At 58.9% G+C, this 16013-nt stretch overlaps 1 protein-coding gene across 1 annotated transcript; it reads left to right on the plus strand.

Moving 5' to 3' along the window:
* The first annotated feature begins 257 nt into the window (after nt 1–257).
* PLPP2 (phospholipid phosphatase 2) lies at nt 258–13560 on the plus strand. The gene is made up of 6 exons (XM_026654979.2): nt 258–417; nt 8573–8724; nt 9182–9459; nt 9931–9988; nt 10446–10622; nt 11473–13560. The coding sequence occupies exons 1-6, from the start codon at nt 366–368 to the stop codon at nt 11605–11607; spliced, it is 852 nt and encodes a 283-aa protein (XP_026510764.1). The 5' UTR covers nt 258–365; the 3' UTR covers nt 11608–13560.
* Nucleotides 13561–16013: the final 2453 nt, after the last annotated feature.

The raw sequence follows: 16013 nt of genomic DNA on the forward strand, positions 1-16013 counted from the left end.
ACCCCCACCTCTCATCCCTGCCCCATAACTCCCCTCTCCCCATCCCCTACCCTATAACCCCACCTCTTATCCCTGCCCCATAAACCCCTCCCCTCTCCTGCCCCATCGCTCCCTGCCCCCATCACTCCCGTGCTCCCCAGGCGGCGGCGCTGCCCCCTGGCGGCAGCAGGCGGCTGGGGAGGGCGGTCCGCTCCCAGCCCGGCCCCGCCCCCACGCCCGCCCCCCAAGCCCCGGACTTTAACTCCTCGCCAGGCGCTCGGTCGGTCGCCCTTCTCCTGCTGCCGGGGGCCATGTGAGCCGGCTGGGGCCGAGCGGAGGGCGCACGGGGGGCAGCGCTCGGCAGACGGAGCGGAGCCGCAGCCGGCATGGAGCGCAGGAAAGTCTTCGTGGTGCTCGATGTGCTCTGCGGGGTGGGCGGTAAGCCCCCCCCCCCCCCCTTGTCCGGTCCTGGCGCCAGCTGCCCGGTTCGGAGCCAGTTGGAAAACTACCCCCGTCCGGTCCTGGGACCAGCTGGGCAGCCCCGCCGCGTTCAGCAGCGCCAGCTGTGCAGCGCGTCCCCCCCCCCCCGGCTCCAGCTGTGCATTGCTCGCAGCTTTCCGAGCCAGGGCCCGGCCCGGCTCCTCTCCGTCCCCAGCGGAGAGAGGAACGAACTTCCCCTCTCCCGGCCCCGCTCCGGCGGGCTTCGTTCCTGCCTGTGCAGGGCTGGGGGGTGGGGAGCGGCGGGGCTGGCACGGGAGGTTAAGTGGGGGGCTGGTTAAGAGAGACTCCCTTAACCCCTACTTGGCTTGCGTCTCTTCTCCTTTCCGACCTCCTGTGACTGGAGTTGGCCCTAGTTCCCAGAGCAGACCCTCTTCCCTATGATCCCTGGGGCTTCAGGGGGCGCCGGGGCTAGTGGGTGAACCTGCATCGCAGGAGGGAGCCCTGCTGCCCTCCGAACCGGGGGGCCCGACCCTCATGGGAGCAGCTCACCTGTAGGGGGGCAGGTGTGCTGGGGGTGGAAGCTGCGAGCCGTGTTGGAGGATGAGAGTTGGCTCTTTGCTGGGTGAGTGAGCCACCCAGTTAGTTACCCTTTGTTCCCAAAGGCCATTAGCCAGCTCATGAGGGCACAGTCCTGAGTTAATGGCTCAATAAGGAAGTGGCTTCCCTCTGATCTGCCAGCCTGGAGCCACTGTGCAGGGAAGGGGCGATAAGAATGAACGGCTTTGGCCTTTGCATCCGTAAGGAACATTTGCACAGGGGGGCAGTGCTGGCACCCTGCCACCCAGAGAGCGTTTTCGGTGCGGGGAAAAGCAGGCGGCGTATGTTTATGGATCACCCTCTGTGCACTGGCAGGGGGGTGGGGAGAGATGGCTGTGGACCCTGCTCCAAAGAATTGGCCAGCTGGGCTGTTTAAGAAATCCCATCTGGAGGGGAAAGTCCAAAGGTAGACCAAAGGCGGGGGCCTTGATTTAGGCAGATGCCAGCCACGAATTCTGTTTTTAAACGGGCATTCTTTGGGGTTTTTAGCCAGGGAAGTGGTTTTCTACTGCAAGTTGCTGCCTTGCCAGCAAATCTAGGGTTAAATTAGAGCAAAGCTGGGAGCCGTTTTGTCTGTAAACAACGAAGTCAGGCCCATCCAAACTTCTGCTCTGGACACAGCGGCACCAAGGGGCAGCTCGGCCAATGCAGAGAGCCCAAATGGCATTGGCGCTGGGGTCCTGTCTAATCTCCCCAGCCCTGCCAGAGTCGCGAGAATGTGTCTAGAGGTGCGGGGCATGCAACTGGTGGGCTGCTTTCCCCTTTGCCCTCACCCCTTCCCAGCATAAAGCTGGCACCGTCAGCCAGTGCATTGGTGAAGGATACTCTCCCCTTTGAGTGTAGGCTGCTGCCAGGAGCCGGATTGCCCTGGCTGAACCAACCGCCTTGCTCTGTGTCCCTATCCCGTTGTGGCTCAGAATGGTGGGCCACTGGCTAGTATCCTTCTCGCTGTGACTTGCACGCTGGCGGATGCAAGAACGAGCCGGGTCTGGAATAGGCTGGCATCGCTCTGGATTTTGAGGCGTGTATGCGTTTCCCCCAGTGCACGCGTCTCCCCCAGGTCTCTCGTGAGAATCCAGTGCTGGTGAAAGGTGCGGGAGCATAGACCCCTTATCCTCAGACCAGCTACAGCACTGGCACGCTGCCCTGCCAATGCACCTCAGTCGGGCCCTGGAGGGAAAGGGATCCGCTACCTTCCCTGGCAGTTCCTCTGGTGACCCGGACCCTGTGAAGAACTGAACAGAGACCCGCCAATCTCATGTCGCCCAACGGCCATTGGATGGGGGGAACTTCCCTTTGCTACCAGCCTCGTCTTTGAACCAGTGTCTTGACGCTGCCTTCCCCAATGGGCAATGGGTTAAAAACATTGAATGTGCACAAGCCGGTTTTAGCTACCTCCCATGCCCTCTTCACTCCCTGAGCAGACAAATGCTGCCCCTAAAATAGCCACCTACGAGTCCGTAATTAAAATCCCCTTAAAATAAAGGCACAGGTCTTCATTTCAGCTTGGACCGCCTCTGGGATCCGTGTAAACCACAGGTGGAAGGGACCGAGGTTCCGGGTTTTGTTTTAGGTCTGTCTCTTGCGTGGCTCTTTTATTTTTAGTGGCTGTGGATTAAATTATCCTGCGAGAAAATTGGTGTCTAATTTGAGCTGCAAATGAACGTCTTGGGTATATTTTTAAGACGCCTGCTGTGTTTGCATTTCACCTGGAAGCCTTGTGCAGCTGGGGCGTGTGAAAGGAGCAACAGGCCTGTTGCTATTTCCTCCCCCCCCCCCCCTGCCATTGTTTCCGCCAGAGAAAGTTGCAAGGGAGAATTTTGCATGTTGCTGGAACCAGCAGGGTGAGTTTTTCACCTGGGCGGGAGGCTGCACCATGCATGCCAGGGGCTGGCCAAAGAAAGGTGGAGGTGACTCTTCCCCACCTCCTTGGTTTTGCCTTTGTGCAGCAGGGAGAAGACAAAGGTGGCCTGTTTACCCACAGAGGCCTACTAAACAATGGACTGGATGGAAATTTTTTTAAAGGTGGAACTTGGGAGATAGGTCCCTTTTAAGGCAGCCCAGAGCCTCCGGCCTTGGTTTCTCCCGCAGGCACTTTGGCTTGCTGGCGCTCCAGCGTTGGTGTAGGGCTGTGGATCTTCGTTCAGACACGACACAGGCAGATCACTGCCGGCTGCCTTGGGCTGGGCTGGAGGCGGGAGCAGTGCGCTGGGATTCTCTGCGAGGATTGCTAACCAGGAGGCCAATGAATGTCTGGTGGTGGTTTCAGTGATGGGATTGTCTGCCCTGCTGGAGGCTGGGTAGAGCCCCTCTCCACCAAACCCACACAGCCATGGGATGAGTTGAACTATGCACCTGGTGCTGGGTCTCGTGGCCTGGAAGGTTCCTGCAGCTGAAGAGGAGTGTGGAAGATCCTGCAGCCTGTCTACGCTAGGGTAATTTGCACTGGTGTAACTTCACCAGTGCAAGCCCCTAATGTAGACACTGCCCTGGTGCAAAATGGGGCTTGCACAAGTGCAATGTAGGCTGGTAATTTACAGGCTAAATCTCACTAGTGCAAGCCCCATCTTGCACCAGGGCAGCACATCCACTCTGGGGGGTTGCACTGGTGAAAGCACAAACGAGCCACCCACCCCAGTATAGACAGATCCCTAGTGTTAAACCAGATGGATACTGCTGCCTTGTCTACACTGGGATCTCAGCCACCAGCATAGGCGCATCAGCGCAAACCTCTAGTGAAGATGCTACTTACACCGGAGCCACTTATCCTTGTCTTAAACCAATGTAAGCTCTACTGGTGTAAATTGTGTTTCCACGAGGGGTTTGCACTGGTGCAGCTGCACCATTGACCGAAATCCTAGTGCTGACAAGGCCTAGCTTGCCGCCTCCAGGTGGCCGATGGTTGCTCTGCCATCTGTGCTTGGACAGAGAAATCTCTCTGCTTTCCAAGTGCTTATAAACCACCCTGCAAAGCCCTGGCTGATTCCAGGGACCAGGCACAAGGGGTCGTTAAGAATGCAGCTGACTGGAAAGTTTCAGTTAATTCCATTTTCAAATTTTGTTTTTGGTTTTTTTCCCCTCCCCCCCGTCCCCCCCATTATCTGACCAGCTCTATTAACTGGGCTCTGTGCATGGCAGTGCCCACTCCAGGCCTAGACAGTCCTTGTGGCCCTATACGGATAGAACCAACCTATTAGCCGCAGCCCCTGTATGACAGCGGACACTGAGTCCTGGCTGGCTTCATGTAGGAGAGCTGCCAGTTCCCAGAGCGCCTCTTCGATCGGTTACAGAAGGGGGGGTGCATTCTCAAGGGGTTAAGTTGCCTGTGTGGCTATAGGAGCATGACACCAGGGGGCGCCACTCCCACAAGTGGGACTGCACCGGGGTGCCTGGCTCCCAGAACAGCGCTTGGGTCCTTGAAGGTGGCTGTGGGACCCTGTCGTGGTGGAGGGTGGGGCTGGGTGGGCTCCAGCATGTGCAGGGCCTACTCGAACGGAAAGCGGCCCTTGGTCCGGTCCTGTCGCTGCGCTGCCGGCTTCCTCCTCCCCCATGTCGCCATGGGGTCACCATTGGGAAAGCGCTGTCCCTCGCTGGGGCAAAGCACGGCGTCCGTAGAGTGCAGGGGGGCGTGGGAGAGCCCCGTCTCCCAGGCATCCCTGCAGGGCTGGAGCTGTTCGGAGAATGAGGTTCGAGCCCCTTGTGGAGTCATGGGCGGGGATCCCCCAGCGTACCGGGCAGGGGGATGTGTGTACCCACGGCTGCCTGGGTAGGGCTAGTACTGCTGCGGCCCAGCCAGCCCTGGAGCACGTCTGCTGGCCTCATGTCCTGCCCCACGGGAGCCCCTGCCCTGGCTCTCGGGCTCCATCGCACCAGGGCCGTTGTATCTGGGTCCGTGTGCCCTGCTGCAGCCTGGGGAGTTGTTGCACTGCACTCCAGTGGCAGCAGGCAGGGTTCGGACCAATTGGGTGGGGTGACCGTCTCTTCCTGCCCCACCCCGGCACTGACTGCCAGGCCTCCACTCTGCCCGAGCTGGCACAGAATGGGAGCTGCCCCGCTGCTGATTCCACCCGGGAGCTGGCACGGGCGGCGTGTGCGGGAAGGTGGGGGAGCTGCAGCCTTGCACCTGTGACGCGGACTGTGTAAATATCGGCCCGGCGGAGCATGATCTCCGTGGGGAACGGCTCTGCTGCGGGGAGGGGATTTGGGGCGATGCAGGGAGCAGCAGGTCGGATCTGCGGGGCTCCAGGGGAGTGGGTCGGATCTTGCGGCACGGTCTGAGCTGGGGGATGGCGTGCAGGGGATAGACAGCATGGGACAGGATTGGGCTGAGTGATGTTACTGGCGCTGGCCCTCAGGGCACGCACCGTGGCCCCATCTATAACGCAGAGCCTGGCTGAGGCTAGTGAAAACGGCTCCTCCTTAGCACGCATTCCTTCTCCCCCTCCAGATTCCGGCCGCCACAGGTAATTGCTGAGATGTCACGCTAACGACCGCTTGCTCATCCGGCGAACGCAGGCGCCGGGCTGCTATTTTGGGTAAAACCTCTGGGGCTGAAAATTGCCGTCTTAATTGATGTGAATGAGCCAGCTGGCGGAGGGGACAGCGTGGGGGGGGTGGAGCCTCAGCTTGGGGACAGATGCAGGGGGGGGGAGGAGGGGCTCGTTACCTTCATCCTGGCCCAGGGGCTGGTCACCGGTGGCGTGGCCCCGTTGCAGGCAGAGGGAGCGATCTGCCTTTGGTTTGGAAGAGCGCAAAGTTAGGCTGGGAGCCTTCTCTCCCTGTCGGTAGTGAAGGGCTATCGGCTCCTGGGAAGAGCGGCTCTGTAGGAGGGCGACAGGGTCTTCGGGGGCGGCCCCAGGGATGTGCTGTCTGCCCAGGGACTGGGGGGGTCTGGGACCCCATTTCTAAGAGCACTGCGCTGAAGGGAAGCAGGTCGACTGGCCAGGAGAGGGGGTCACCGCCCTGCTTGGCTGGCGGTGGCCAGGAGATGGAGGGACTGGGGCAGCTGGAAGATTGAAGAAGATACGGGCGACCTGCTATGTTGATTGAGAGGGGTTGGGGCGGGGGGGTCCCCCAGAGATTTGGCCCTGCTTGGGGGAGCCGGAGTCCGGCTGCCTGCATGTCAGAGGCCCTAGTACGATTGTCCTCCCTTTTCCTCGCCTCTCGTCAGCCCGGCCTGGGTGGGTCTATACGGTGTAGGAGGAAGGTGCAGATGAAGCCAGCCCCCAGGGGGAGCTGGCTGGGCCAGGATTCTCCGAGGCCTCCTGGGCGCAAGGGGAGCTGGCAGCATGTTGGCCCTGGGGATGGCTGAGTTTTGAAATCACCAGCCCCACCTCCTCGGGCTCTGTGCCCGGCCCGCTGGCATCGGCCTGTCCTTAGTCATCGCCTCGACTCCCCGGCGAGGAGGATGGAGACCCGTGGGTGCCTCATCCCGCTGGATGCTGTAGTGGTGGGATGAGGAAGAGCTGCCACCCCCTGTAGTATTGTAGGTGGTGGGGCAGTATAGTCTGGTGGTTAGAGCAAGGGGCTGTGACTCCAGAAACGTGCGTTTAATTCCTGGCTCTGCATGACTGTGGGAAGTTACATTCGAAGCTTTCCGGGGCAGAAGCCACGTTTTGCTGTGTGCAGCACCGGGCACACGGGGGCCTCATTCCTCACAGCAGTGCCTAGCGCCTCCAGTAAAGCTCCCCCTTTTCCCCTCCCCCTTGCCCCGGCATATCACTCCCTCTCTGCAGATGGGCGGCACTGGGCCTGCGCAGCACAGCTAGGACGTGCTGGGGGCTGGCATATAAACACAGGGCTGGCCGTCAAAAACTCTTAACCCCACCTCCTGCCACTGACCTGCTGGGTGACCAGGGGCAAGCCACGTCCCTGTTCCGTGCCTCAGTTTCCCCATCTGTAAAGGGGAGAAATTCACAGGGGGAGCTGTCTGTGGAGCATTTGGAGAATGGCAAGTGTTCGATGTCTTTCTGTCTACTCCAGTAGCACCTAAGCGCAGCACCTAGCCCCAGCGCAGATCAGGGCCGCGTTGTGCGAGGTGGTGTACGTACACCGAGTAGAAGAAAAGCTCCTGCCCCAAAGACCTTGCAGTCTAAGTAGGCAAGACAGGTAAAGACTGGGAGAGAAGTATGACCCTGATTTTTACAGGCAGGGAAACTGAGGCAGAACCAAAGTGACTTGCCCAGGGCCACGCAGGGCATCTGTGGCAGGGCTGGGGCCTGAACCCAGATCTCCTGAGTGCCAATGCAGGGGCCTTAGACACAAGCCCACCCTTCCTAAGTCAATATGGCTGCTTGAATTTCGCTCTGACCCAGGGTTGTGGCTCTCTCCGGTTTAGACCATTCTGCGGCGGTGGCTGAATGCGGAGCCGCAGGTGAGGGACACGTGGGCCCGTGCGAGGGGGGCTAGTGCCTAGCGGCAGATGGGAGAGACGCTCCTTGCAGCTGAGTTGCAATTTCCGCTCTGCAGGTGATTGTGTTTACAGCAACCTCGCAGCTGCCAGGGCCTGATAACGGGGCTCTGCTAATCGGCAGCAGCCAGGGAGCGGACGGGAGGGCCCAGGGGGTGCCAGCTCCTCTGCCAGTTGCCTTGGGCAGAATCAGGGCAGCTGTGACTGACGTCGAGACCTCCCCGGGGGAAGGTGGGTGCCTGGGAGTGATTGGGCCCATCTGTGCGGTCCTGCCGGTGACCCCGACCCAGGGCTAGAGAGACCCTTTAGAACAGCCGTGCTGGGTCGGACCGATGGTCCATCTGGCCTGGGATCCTGTCTCCGAACTTGGCCAGGTGCTGGAGAGTTCGGGATCCTTCCCTGGGATCTGCCCCAGCCTAGGGGCACATCGGCATTGAATTACACCCCAGCTACCCCCCTCCGTGAGTGACACAGGGACATGTGGGGGAGGGGGCGTGGGTCAGGGTCGTAAATGACTCTAGTGCCAGCCGGAGGGGCTGCCTTGTCCCCTCTGGATTCGGGAGCCCCCTCTAGCCGGAGAGTAGGTGCCGTGTGGGCAGTGACGGAGCAGCCTTCCCCCATGTGCTGCCCTCTGCCGGTGCCCCTTGGCCCCAGGCTCAGCACACAGGTAAGGACTGAACCGGGGGGCGTTCATGCCAGTGGCGGTGTTGTGGGCACCTGCCCACTGGACAGGAAACCGCCAGCTCCTTTCACAGAGATTGTGATGGGCCCCGTGTCTGGTTCCTTCCAACCAGGACCCGGCCACCTAAGGGTGAGGACACTCCGAATCCCATCGCAGATCCAGGCAGGGGCGGCCGGCGGCTGGTTCCGGGGCTGTCCGGGTTTGGTCTGCGGCTCCCTGAGCCCAGTTAGGCCTGGGTGAATGGGGGCGGCTGGGCCAGGAGCCGGCACATCTCTGAACCAGCGAAAGGGACATTGGTTCCACCTGTGCCAGCCAGGATGGGACATGGAGCCCATTGCTGGGTGTCTCCCTGCTCTCCAGAGGGAAGGGGGGAGCGAGGGAGATATACCCTGCGGGGGGGGGGGGGGACTGTGCCCCCTCCTGCAGAGAGAACCTCCTGACTCCCCTCCCTGCTCTGCCTTCAGCTTCCCTGCCCTTCATCATCCTCACTCTGGTGAACTCTCCGTACGAGCGTGGATTCTACTGCAACGATGACTCCATCCGCTACCCCTACAGGCCAGACACCATCACCCACGGGCTCATGGCGGGGGTCACCATCACCTGCACCGTCCTCATTGTAAGGAAACCTGGGGGGCTCCCCCTTTCATTTCCCCCCCCCCTTCCTGAGCACCCTCTTAGACGGCCTTGCTCCACCCCATCCCGGAACACCACAACCTGGACAGCAGATCCCTTAGCTGACTCCCGCACCGACCAGCCGGCCCTGCCGGGGCTCAAAGGGCATCTCTGGTCCCATTGATCTGACTGTGCGGCCGGCTCCCTGTGGGGAGAGGCTAGGACAGGGATAACTCTCAGAGCCTCTCTGTCCCCTGCTGGGAGCTTCCCCCAGAGCCAGCAGCTCCCTTCACCACCACCCCGCAGCAATACGCTGCTGGGAGCAGCCTCTCTGCAGCCGTGCTCCTGGCCGCTCCAGCTGGGTTTGGCTCTGCCGTCCTTGCCGCCCAGGTCTTGGAGAGCAGAGCCGGCCCTGGCTCCTCTCGGGCGGCCGCTCACTGCCTCTCCCTTGGCTTCCGCAGATCTCCGCAGGCGAGGCCTACCTGGTGTACGCTGAGCAACTCCACTCCAAGTCCGAGTACAACAACTACCTCGCCGCCCTCTACAAGGTACTGGGGACGTTCCTCTTCGGCGGGGCTGTCAGCCAGTCCCTGACCGACCTGGCCAAGTACATGATCGGCCGGCTCCGGCCCAACTTCTTGGACGTCTGCGACCCGGACTGGTCCAAGGTGAACTGCTCCGTCTACAAGCAGCTGGAGAACGTGTGCCGGGGGGATGCCAGGAACATCACCGAGTCCAGGTGACACAAGGGGCTTCACGGGGGGGGAACCTTCTCACGGGTGCTGGGGGTGGGGGAGGGCGGCTTGAGACCAGCCCAGAACCTGAGAAACACCCCACCAGACTGAGATCCACCGTGTGCTGCCACCTCCCGGTGGGGAGCGCTGGAGGGGAGAGAGGCTGGGCAAGGAGCCATGGACCTTCCTGGCCGCTGGATGACGGACCAATGGCAGCTGCGGACCTGGGAAGGGATCCCCCATCAGGCTGGGGAAGCAGCTCGCTGAGGCTATGTGAGGTGGGAGGGCGGAGTCGGAAGGAGCGTGTGGAGGTGGAGGGAAAGCGTGGCTGGGCCTCATGCTCCAGGGACCTACCCACGGGATTGGAGAGTGTGAGAGATGCCTGAGGGGAGCGAGAGGTGTCCCGTGGGCTTATTTGAGGGCAGGGTGGAGGGAGTGGGGGTCTCTCATCCTGATCCTGGTCTTTGTTCTTCCAGGTTATCCTTCTATTCCGGACACTCCTCCTTTGGGATGTACTGTATGGTGTTCCTGGCAGTGAGTAGCGCTCTCTGGGTGTGCGTGCGCTGTGTCGCAGCAGAGAAAGGGGGGAGTGGGGTCTAGTGGGTAGAGCCGGGGGGGGGGGTGGGGGTTGGGACTCCTGGGTTCTATTCCTAGCTCTGGGGGGAGGTGTGGTCCAGTGGGTAGAGCCGGGGGGGTCAGGACTCCTGGGTTCTATTCCCAGTTGTGCCCCTGATTGTGTGAACTTGGCTTAATCCCTTTGCCTGTCTGAGCTGCAGCGACCCCACCCACCTGCGGGGGGCAGAATCGAGCGGTATGGCCACCACCGCCCTTGCCCCTGCTAGCGGGGTCGTGCTGCCCCACTTGTTTTTGGGCCCCTGCGCATGGTCCATGTGGCGATCCCGGGGTGGGAACGTCTGGGTGAAGCGACCCTGCTGGCACTGGGCTGGGGGCCGCGCCGGGGCGACTGACTGACCGTCCCTTCTCTCCCCAGCTGTATGTCCAGGCCCGGCTGATCGGGAAGTGGGCCCGGCTGCTGCGCCCCACAATCCAGTTCTTCCTGATCGCCTTCGCCATCTTCGTGGGCTATACCCGGGTCTCCGACTACAAGCACCACTGGAGTGATGTGCTGGTGGGGCTCCTCCAGGGGGCGCTCATTGCCATCCTCATCGTAAGCGCACGGGGGGGCATCCCCACCCCTCCCTCCATGCTCACTGTGGGCTCTCTGGCTCTGCCTTGTGCACCGCCTGCTGGCGGATGGATCCTAGCACCCCCCCTTCTCCCCAACCTTGCAGCCCTGTGCCCACCCCCCGTCCTCACAATCTTGCACGCCCGGCAGCTTTGCGCTGGGTGGTGGTTTCGACCTCACCCAGCCCAGAAACGGGGCGTCTCGATTCAGCCTCCTCCCTCTGTATCGGCCTTGCCCAAATCCAGGTAACTGCCGGTGCCTGATGCTTGAGGAAGGCGACCCACCCGCTCTGCCATCGCATTAGCACCTGGTCTGTTGTGTCCCGCTCCGCCGATCGCCCCAGGGGTCAGCGGGAACGACCGGGTTGGCTTATCCCCGGTCTCAGCAGCAGCACAAGCTCTGAATTCCTACCCAGGGCTCTGACTCCTGCTCGCCCCAGTTCAGAGTCTCAGGTGCTGCTTAGTTCCTCCTTAGCGGCCTCTGCTGGGAGCCGACAGGCTAAGCCAGCAGCAGCTGTTTGGGATGCTCTACGACATTGCTTCACACCCTCCTCCTCCCTCGCCCTGTGCAGCAGAGCAGTGCGTCACGGTCCCCAAGCACAAGGAGTCAGGACTCCTGGGCTCTGTTCCCAGTTCTGCCACTGACTCGCTGCGTGACCTTGGGCAAGTCACTCAGACCAAAACTTTATCGAGGCTGCTGGATGCAGCCAGGCCCCATGGCCCGGATCTCCCTGAGCTCTGGCCTGGCAGCTGGATCCACTGAGAGATGTTCCCTCGATGGAATTATCCCCTAAAGCCTCGTTCTTTTCTCTTCTTTCTTCCTCCCCCCCCAGGTCCGCTATGTCTCTGACTTCTTCAAGCAGCGTCCGCCTCTCCAGTGTGAGAAGGACCCGGAGCACAAGCCCAGCTTACCACTGACCAGGAGCGAGCCCGATCACAACCACTACAGCTATCCGGGAGCACCCTGAGCTGTGGGAGCTGGGGGGGCAGTGCTGCTGGACAGCTGATGGCAGATCCCAGGCCCCACCAGGCTGCTTGCCAGGGCTTTGGGGTGGGGAACTGGGAAGAGCAGCTTATCTCGTTAATTGGTTCCACGGCTAATGAGTTCCTTATTACTGCATGGCGCCATGGCACCCGAGGGACCCCCTCCAGGGGGAACCAAGCAAAGACTTTTAACGCTCATATGGAGCGCTGTGCGGTGGCCGATGCCAGATAAACCAGCCCTCCTGCCTCTCAGGTCCAGGGGCTTGGATCCCTCCATGAGTGGGTGGGTGGGTGCGTCTCATGCTTCTGAGGGTGGCTTTCCAGCCCTCTGTGTGGAAGAGGCACAGGGGTGGGACTGCTTGTGAAGCGAAGAGTAAACTCCATGTGAAGCCTGAGGTGGTGTGGTGTGCTGAGAGCATCAAATTATATTCGCGTTGATGACTCCGGATCCTCGCTGGGACAAAACCTGGAGGCCGATGCCACTGGAACATTGCCGGGCTAACGATTTGAGCCCGAGTTCTTCTCTGCAGCTTGATCACCTTAAAATATTCCCAATAACCAGCAGCCGATGCAAATGATCGATGCCTGGGGAGGGTCTGCGCCCGTCACCCCTGACCCCGCCGTGCTGGAGTGAACTGCCACCTGAGTTTGTGACGTGCCCTGGATGCTCCGTAGGAAACTCTGCAGCCGTCTCAGCTGATTTTCCCCCCCAATTAAAGAATCTTCTGTGGTAAAGGAACTAAATTGCAGTCTGGAGACGGACACGGATTCTGGCCCTTTGAGAGAGCCCGTTACCTGGTCCAGCTCCTGCTAACAACCTCGCCTCCACCACACCGCTGCCTCTGACACCGAGGATACTTGGGCCTCCTTTTAAACGACATAAATTTTCATGACCATGCGTTTTTTGTATTCCGTGTGTTTTTTTTATTTTTAAATTAGATCATCCTGAAAGAATGGCAGTGTCAGGTCTATTCTTTTAATCCACAGATGTTTGTGGCCTCGAAATACATAGGTTTAAATGTTTTGTTTTTTTGTTTTTAAAAACGGGGGATTTTTATGAAACCCCAAATTAATAGAAACGTTTGCCTCAAATTATAGATTTTTAACATTTCAGTGGGAATGGGTTTTGGGTTCTTAACATCGATACCCTCCCCCCATCCCTTTCTTTGCTGGCTTTGCCAGGCAAGCCCCAGGAAACTGGGCTAGGCTATATGAAAACGACTAGAAACAAGAGTGAGTGAAACCGACCAGTTCTGCCTTTCAGCAGATCCTAGAGGAGTGACATGCGAAAGGAAAACAATCGGGAGGAGTGATGGAAAGCGAACACGGGTCCTGCGGTTGGCTCTGTGTTATGTGCTAGCGGCTCGGATTGCACAATTCATGCCTCAGATCCTGTAAATTTCATTCGCTCTCTGTATATCCATTTTCTTTTTTTTAATTAGGATTTTTAACCTGGCTGCCCTTTTAAACAGGAGGTGGACCAATGGGGAAACTGCCACCGTCACTGAGCGGAAGCATGGTCCAGGGGCTAGTGCCCTAGTCTGAGATTTAGACCTGAGTTAAATTCCCTGCTCTGCAACTGACTTCCTGTGTGGCCTTGTCAAGTTACTTAGCCTCTCTGGACTTCCATCTGTACAATGGCAATAATAGTACTAGCCTCCCTCACAGGGGGTGTTGTGGGGACCAATCCATTAAAAATGGTGAGGTGCTCAGATACTGCAGTGATGGGGGATCATATACCTAAGAGAGATCAGGAAAGTTTACCAGGTTTCTAGATGTCTGTTAACTTCTTGTGCCTTAAAAGTTGCTAGAGCAAAGAAGTGCCGTAGGCCCTTTGCTAGACAGAGGTGGTAACCATTCAAGTTTCTTGGCTCTGTGTAACGGGACCAGGGTAGGATTATTATTTTATATCGACATTAAAAACTGCCTAAAAGCTCGCTGAATGAGAACTGTTTTTCTTGCATTCCCCTGTAAGCCAGAGCTGAGTGTGACTCTTTCCCTTTGGCATCCACGGAAAAAAAATCTGTCCAAAAGCTGTGGTCGGGGACGGAAAGTAGGGCTTGCTGTCGGGTTTCTGAGTGTGTTGTAATTGGCAAGGCAATTGGTGGTTTAGAAACAGAAGGGGGGGATAGGATGGACACTTGGAAGAGGTTTGAAATGGCATACAACATAGAGCAACAAGCATAAAAATGCTCCTCAGATGATACACTTGGAGTGGTGGAAAGCAGCGCTGAGTAATGGTTAGTGCACTGGGGAGTCGAGAAACCAGTTCAATTCCCAGCCCTGCCACTGATTTGCCGTGTTACCATGGTCACGTCAGTTTAAGCCCAAGCGTCCAGTATGGAGCAGCTCTTGTCAATGAGGGGAGAGGCACTTTTTTTTTAGCTGTCTTGGGAAAAACCGGGCCTGAATATCCATGTGTTGAGTTTTGCCTGTCTATAAACCAGAGATGATGCTACTCACCTACATCATAAAGGTGCAGCTGCTTAATTAGCGCTTGCAAAGAGAGTGGAGATCCCGGTGGCGCCTTCCAGCAGCAAATGGTTGGCCCTTGAATGCTAGGTGCCTGGGCCAGGTGAGATCATAGGAGGGATAGATGGCGATGGCTTGGCTGGCACCGGGAATGCTGACAAGACCCTCGGGTGGGTAAGCGCCTGCTCCTGCATTACTCGTGCACACCCAGGAGTTCAAAGGGTGCAAGGAATGGAATGGTGTGTACGCCTGTCCTTAGCTGGACATGATCCTCTGGGCCTGATCCTTGCACGTCCACCCCTGTGGAGCTGGGCTTCAGGAAAGGGAACAAATCCCCTTCACAGCTGGGATGCCACAGACGACAGCTTGGGACAGGCGTGACACTCACCCTTGGAGGGGCAGGCTGAGACGGGACTTGGCGTATGGGGCACGAGAGCCTGCTTCTGAGCTCTGTTACGCCAGAACAAATCAGGAGTTCAGGCCGTCTCCGGGTGTGAGATCAGAACAGGGCATGTGGGAGGGGCTGAGCTGTGCAAACCACTCCCCCTGGAGCCCTCTGCCGCCAGCAGCAAAGCGTAGCTGTTCGTGTTTCGCTTCAGGCGCTCGTCTGACCTGCCCAACTCTGTAAAACTGAGCGCAAAACAAAAAGAGGCACAGAGGCGTCTGCCTGATCTTTCCAGATGTTTCTGCTGCCCAACCAGCTGCAAAAAAAACCCCAAACCCCTGTAAAAACAGGATCTCGCGTGGTGATTTATTATCTTCCAGATTTCCAGTTAGCCTTTTTTAATAATAGAGAGAGGGACTGAGCCCTAGTCATGGCCTCTTGTGATTCTTTATTGCCCGTCTCTGGGAAGAGCCATTTGCTCAGGTCTGTTCCCCTTTTTGAAGGATGGAGTCTGAATCGACCTGGGATGCTCCTCGTTCTACCCAGCAGCGGTTGTCTGTATTAACAGATCCTAGCCCTCCTGAGAGCCAGGTGCTGCACGTAACCAAGGGAGGGGACCCTGCCCAGTGGTGAGCGGCAGTGCAGAGAGATCCAGGGCCCTGTCTGGGGCACAGCTGGGAATCGAATCCTGGCGTCCTAGGCCTCCTGCTGTCCGTCCTCACCTACAGGTTGGGGATGATGGTTTTTAGGGTCGTGTGCTGCTCGAGCTGAACGTGGGCTGGCGTGTTGAGAAACCAGGGGGGTTTTCAGGTCTGAGTCAGAGACGCGGGTGGAGCAGCCCAGGTCTGGCTGGGGGAGGGGGAGAGCAAAGGGGCTGTGGGGAGCTGGGATAACAGTGGCTTGCTGGCGGGAGGTGGCCCAGGTTATCAGTAATTGTGGGTGGGGGGTTGCCTGTCACTGTTGGCTGCTCGTATTTTTCGCTGCCGTTGGCTCCAGCTCAGCTGGACAAGCTGCTCCCGTCATCAACTGTGTTGGTCAAGGTGGGGTTCCCCGCCCCAAAACCTCAGCAGCAGGAGGGCAGGGCGGACGTGGTGCCAATGCTGAGAGGAGCAGGGAGCTGGGGCTTGTCCATGTGCTGGCGAGTCCGGCCGGACCCCTCGTGCCCGCATCGCCCATTTACAGCATGGCCGGCGTTTCTGTGGCCTTTGACCTGGAACGAGCTCAAAGCACGGTGACCTCGGCAGGTTGGTATCAGCCCCGTTTTCAGGTGGGGAAACTGAGGCATAGAGAGGGGACGCAACTTACCTGAGTTCACCCAACTGATGGCAAAGTGGCCACTTTGCGCCTGCGGTTGCTCCTGACCGCAGTAGCTGTGGGCGCCCAGCGCCTCTCATGAGGAGGGGCCAGAATGGGAACTAGCTTTACCTTGACAAAGTGCTGTGGCCAGTTGGAGCTAAACTCTGTCTCCGAGACTCTTGATTCTGAAGCAGAGGCGAGATGCTGGCTGTGAACGAATGATGCCATGGCTGCAGC

The sequence above is a fragment of the Terrapene carolina genome, unplaced genomic scaffold (genome assembly GCF_002925995.2).
Source record: "Terrapene carolina triunguis isolate 2854851 unplaced genomic scaffold, T_m_triunguis-2.0 Scaffold194, whole genome shotgun sequence".
In the NCBI taxonomy this organism is placed as follows: Eukaryota; Metazoa; Chordata; order Testudines; family Emydidae; genus Terrapene; species Terrapene triunguis.

Excerpts from the sequence above, each read along its gene's own strand:
- PLPP2 (XM_026654979.2), top strand. The coding sequence starts at position 366 with ATGGAGCGCAGGAAAGTCTTCGTGGTGCTCGATGTGCTCTGCGGGGTG. Across the intron at positions 8,725-9,181 it reads TCACCTGCACCGTCCTCATT|ATCTCCGCAGGCGAGGCCTA; the intron begins GTAAGGAAACCT and ends TGGCTTCCGCAG. Across the intron at positions 9,460-9,930 it reads AGGAACATCACCGAGTCCAG|GTTATCCTTCTATTCCGGAC; the intron begins GTGACACAAGGG and ends TTGTTCTTCCAG.